The sequence below is a fragment of the Aplysia californica genome, unplaced genomic scaffold, assembly GCF_000002075.1.
Source record: "Aplysia californica isolate F4 #8 unplaced genomic scaffold, AplCal3.0 scaffold00417, whole genome shotgun sequence".
NCBI lineage: Eukaryota > Metazoa > Mollusca > Gastropoda > Aplysiida > Aplysiidae > Aplysia > Aplysia californica.
Genome location: NW_004797687.1, coordinates 712836 through 717079, shown reverse-complemented (window position 1 = coordinate 717079; position 4244 = coordinate 712836). Strand labels below are relative to the sequence as shown.

Genomic DNA, 4244 nt, shown 5'->3' with positions numbered 1-4244 from the left:
CCTTCCCCTGCCCCTTCCCCTGCCCCTCCCCCTACACGTGACGTCACATCTGTCAGACTCGACCTCCTGCCAGTCTGTTCCGTGACGTCATCAGTATCGCTGTCCGCGTCCCCGCCCAGCTGGAACTCCACACGTTTTGGGGACGGTAGTCCTGACCCTGACCCCGACCTTGAACCTAGTCCTGACCCTGAATCTGACCCTGACCCTGACCCTGACTTTGACCCAAGACTTGATCCTGACTTTAGTCCTGACTTTGACCCTGACCCTGACTTTGCACCTGACCTTGACCCTGACCCTGATCCGGACTGAGACCCAAACCCGCCTGTAGCACTCTGCCCAGACACCCTCCTGCCGCCTGCTTCTTCATCAAATGACACCCTCCTACCGCCCACTTCATCATCAAAAGACACCCTCCTGCCGCCCGCCCCACCAGACACCCTCCTACCGCCCACTTCATCATCAAAAGACACCCTCCTGCCGCCCGCCCCGCCATGTGACGTCACAACGGTCAGTGCTTGCAGGGTCTCACGTCTGTCTCTCGGCACGTACAACCCAAAGTCACAAGCTTGTCTCTGTCTCTCCAATTCCTCCTCCCCCTCCCCCTCCACCTTCTCCTCCCCCTCTACCTTCTCCTCCCCCTCCACCTTCTCCTCTACCTCCTCTTCCTCCTTCTCCCCCCTTGCGTTTCCGTAGTTGTAAGAGTCAGTTGCATCCAGGTACAACAACCTCCTCCCATCCTGACTCCTCCCATCCTTCCTCCCCACAGCCTCCTTCCCTCCAGTCTCCCTCCCTCCAACCTCCCTCCCTCCAACCTCCCTCCCCCCAACCTTCCTCCCCACAGCCTCCTTCCCTCCAGCCTCCCTCCCCGAGCTGTTTCCTTTGGTCTCTATTCCCGCGGACTTGCCTCGCCAGACGTCCTCTCCATTACGTCTGGTGACGTCACCGCCTGTCACTTGTGCTCGTTTCTCATCGCGAATGTCCCTGCCAACCTCTCCCCCAATGTGCCCACCTCTCCCATTGCCCCCACCTCCCCCATTGCCCCCACCTCCCCACACTTCTCCGTTCTCAGAACCTCGAAGCTTGACCCCCAGTCCTGACCTTTCCCCCGTATCTTCTACACTCCCTCCTGAGTCCCTGGTCACACCCCTTCCGTCTCTGTCACAAGAACGGTCTTCCTCTTTAGGTTTTCCTGGTGGGTTGTTGTTGTTGTTGTTGTTTTGTATTTGTTGCTGGGCTGGAAACTGTGGAGTGCAAAAGAAAAAAGAAAAATTTGTCCGAATCATAAAGAAAGACAGCTAGATTTGGGGATTTGATTATAATAGAACTGATATATAATATTATGGTATAACACGTATTTCAAAAAATGAATAATAACAAACATCGTTTTTAACGAACCATCACTCCCCTCTCCACACACTTTTTAAGATCACGCAGTGGCAGATATACACACCACCAAGAACTTATGAAGAGATATACAAAACAAATCTCCTGCAATCTGCAATTTGGCTGATGTCGAAATAAATGTTCACCTTATGATTGTGTTGCTGTTGCTTTTTTACTTACACACCTAATCATCATCATCCACTGCTAGATCTGCGACACACATCGGCAATCATGATTCTTCAATTATTCCTTTGCTCGGGTGCTCTTAAAAAAGCTACGTTTCCCTGTTACCCATTTGTTTAGGTTCCCTAAGTATGTTGTTCTGGGCCTACCCGTACCACGTTTGCCTTCAATTTTGCCAGTGAGAGCTAAATTTAGATGTTCAAGACCCTCATATCTGTTTATGTGTCCCAAAAGCTGCATTTGTCGTGTCCTGATTGTTTTAAACATTGAGCGTCCCACGTGGACTTCTTCAAGTTCTACCTCATTTGATTTCTTTTCTTTCCGCGATATTCTTGGCAGTCTCCTAAGAAACCACCTTTCTGCTGCTTCTTTTTTCTATTTTCACTGTCTTTAGTGATTGTCCAGCATTCACAGCCATAAAGAAGGGTTGAGCATACATAGCATTTCAGAACTTTCATTTTGATAGTCATTGAGATGTTTCTATTTTCAGGATTGGGCTCATTTTTATTGAAACTAACCTTAGCCATTGCAATCATCCGTTTTATTCTGTGGAACATTTGGCATCAGATCTTATCATATATCCTAGATTTCTAAACTGTCGGACTTGTTTGATCTTTTCACCTTTGCTAATGAGATTACAAATTGGATTTGTTGCTTTTCAAAACAATATATAACCATGCATTCTGTTTTCTTTACATTCAACGCTAATCCTTTGCGTTCACTTTCTGTTACAACAGTATCTAGAAGCAATTGAAGGTCCTTTTCTGAGCCAGCTATTAAAACTGTGTCATTTGTATTTTCTCTGTTTAATTTGAGACCTGGACATTCTTCTATGTTTCTAAGGATTGTTTCACTGTACATGTTAAAGAAGTCTGGTGACATAACACATCCTTGCCTCACTCCTCGCCTAATCTGCTTATATTCACTGTATTCTCCATTAATTCGTACAGCAGCGTTTTGGTCCCAGTACAAATTCCTGATAATTCTTAGATCTTTTCCTTCTATTTCTAGCTTTTCCAGTATTTTAAATAGCTCATCATGTCTAACTTTATCGAACGCCTTTAAATAATCCATGAAGCATAAATACAGATCTTTCTGTGCTTCAATACATTTTTCTATTAACAATGTTAAGGTGAATGTAGCACTTCTGGTGCCCTTGTCAAGAACGAAAGCCGAATTGCGTTTTAGATATCTCTGGTCTTACATTTTTCTCTATCTTCCTATTAGTACTCGCAGCAATATTCTTTTTGGTAAAATGACTCTTAAGGCTAATTGTTCTATGCGTATCACACTCTGTACCACCTGGTGTTTTAGCTAAAACTATAAAAACTGACTTCATCATACCTTCTGGGATCTGACCTATGTCACATAATAGCAATTTATTGATTATATGAATATAATATTCTTGAATAATTTTAAATATGTAATAACTTTCACAGCCTGTGAAAAATTTCTGCACAGGGTCTTAAATAAAGTACATCTGGTGTGACGTTTTGCTTTATTGTCAATATGTGTCATGACGTGTTGGAATCTGGCGTTCGCCAATTTTTGGGCATGTGGAGTCATTGGTATCATTTTAAAGCTTGTTCATTTATCTGCCATTTGATGGAAAAATATACTCAATTAGCTTGAGTAAAATTCAAGATATTTGCAATTGAAGGAGGTGGGGGTCTCCTGGTTTAGGCGGTTAAATAATCAAGAAAAACGGCCGCTAAAGTTCGGTAACTTCCAACGCTTGAGAGTCCTTGGAAACTGAAAATTTACTTCTTTGTGTATCTAATCATCGTTTTTCAGAAATATAAATACAGAAATGTACTTGATGCCACTGTCTTCGATTTCATTAATTGGACGAGCACAGGCCATTCCCAAAGGGGGGTATTAACATGTTCTTATGCACAGTAGAGTTGTAAATGGGCTGATTTATCAATGTCATGCTCATACTGTGCCGAAACAACATAACGTGAACTGCTGCTTTTTCTTTCCTCATCCTTACTATCGTCATTTTTTCTCTACTTCTTTTGTATATTTGTCACACTCTTGGGCTATTTCAGGGGTACCTTGATAGTCAATGCAGACTTTGTGCTGTTGAGGTTAGAGAGGTGAGCAGAGTAAGTCTGATTCCGCCATTGGACTTCTCTTTTGACATCCATCCCTTGGCGCTCATATGACCTTATGCAGTTGCAAACCCCGAAACTAAAACTGGTTTCACTACGATGCTTCACATATTTATTTTCCCTTGACCTGTAATTGATTATTTTACAAAAGTAACATACAGCTCGTGCAATGTCATTTCATATACCTACTTGTGTTCTTACCATACCCTTTAAAGACATACAAAAATTCCGTAGGAACAATAAAGAAAGTATCCGCTTATCTGATCTGATCTTTTCTTACCTTATCTTAACTCATCTTATCTTGTCTTATCGTATCGTATCGTATCTTACCACATCTCATCTCATCTCATCTCATCTTATCTCTTAAGATCGTATGTCCTATAACGTACCTGTCCACTATGACCCACATCTCTGCCCGTGTGTGTGGGGTAGGGTCTGGGCGGCGTGAGTACTCGGGACACTGCACCGCTCACTGCCATCTTGGGGAGCCCCTGGGGCATGCTGGGGGAGAGACAGTGAGAGCATGAGTGTGAGTGTGTGTGTGTGTGTGTGTGTGTGTGTACC

The 4244-nt window shown here is 43.9% G+C and overlaps 1 protein-coding gene across 1 annotated transcript in view; it reads right to left on the bottom strand.

Annotated features, from left to right (window-relative positions):
* The window catches only part of LOC101854035 (hornerin), a 6180-nt gene extending 2021 nt beyond the window's left edge, over positions 1 to 4159 (bottom strand). The window contains exons 1-3 of the mRNA XM_005104389.2: positions 4070 to 4159; positions 905 to 1241; positions 36 to 535 (exon numbers count right to left, since the gene is read on the bottom strand). Coding sequence (XP_005104446.2) covers positions 36 to 535; positions 905 to 1241; positions 4070 to 4159 — 927 coding nt within the window. The remainder of the gene's footprint in view (positions 1 to 35; positions 536 to 904; positions 1242 to 4069) is intronic.
* Between the last annotated feature and the right edge of the window lie 85 nt (positions 4160 to 4244).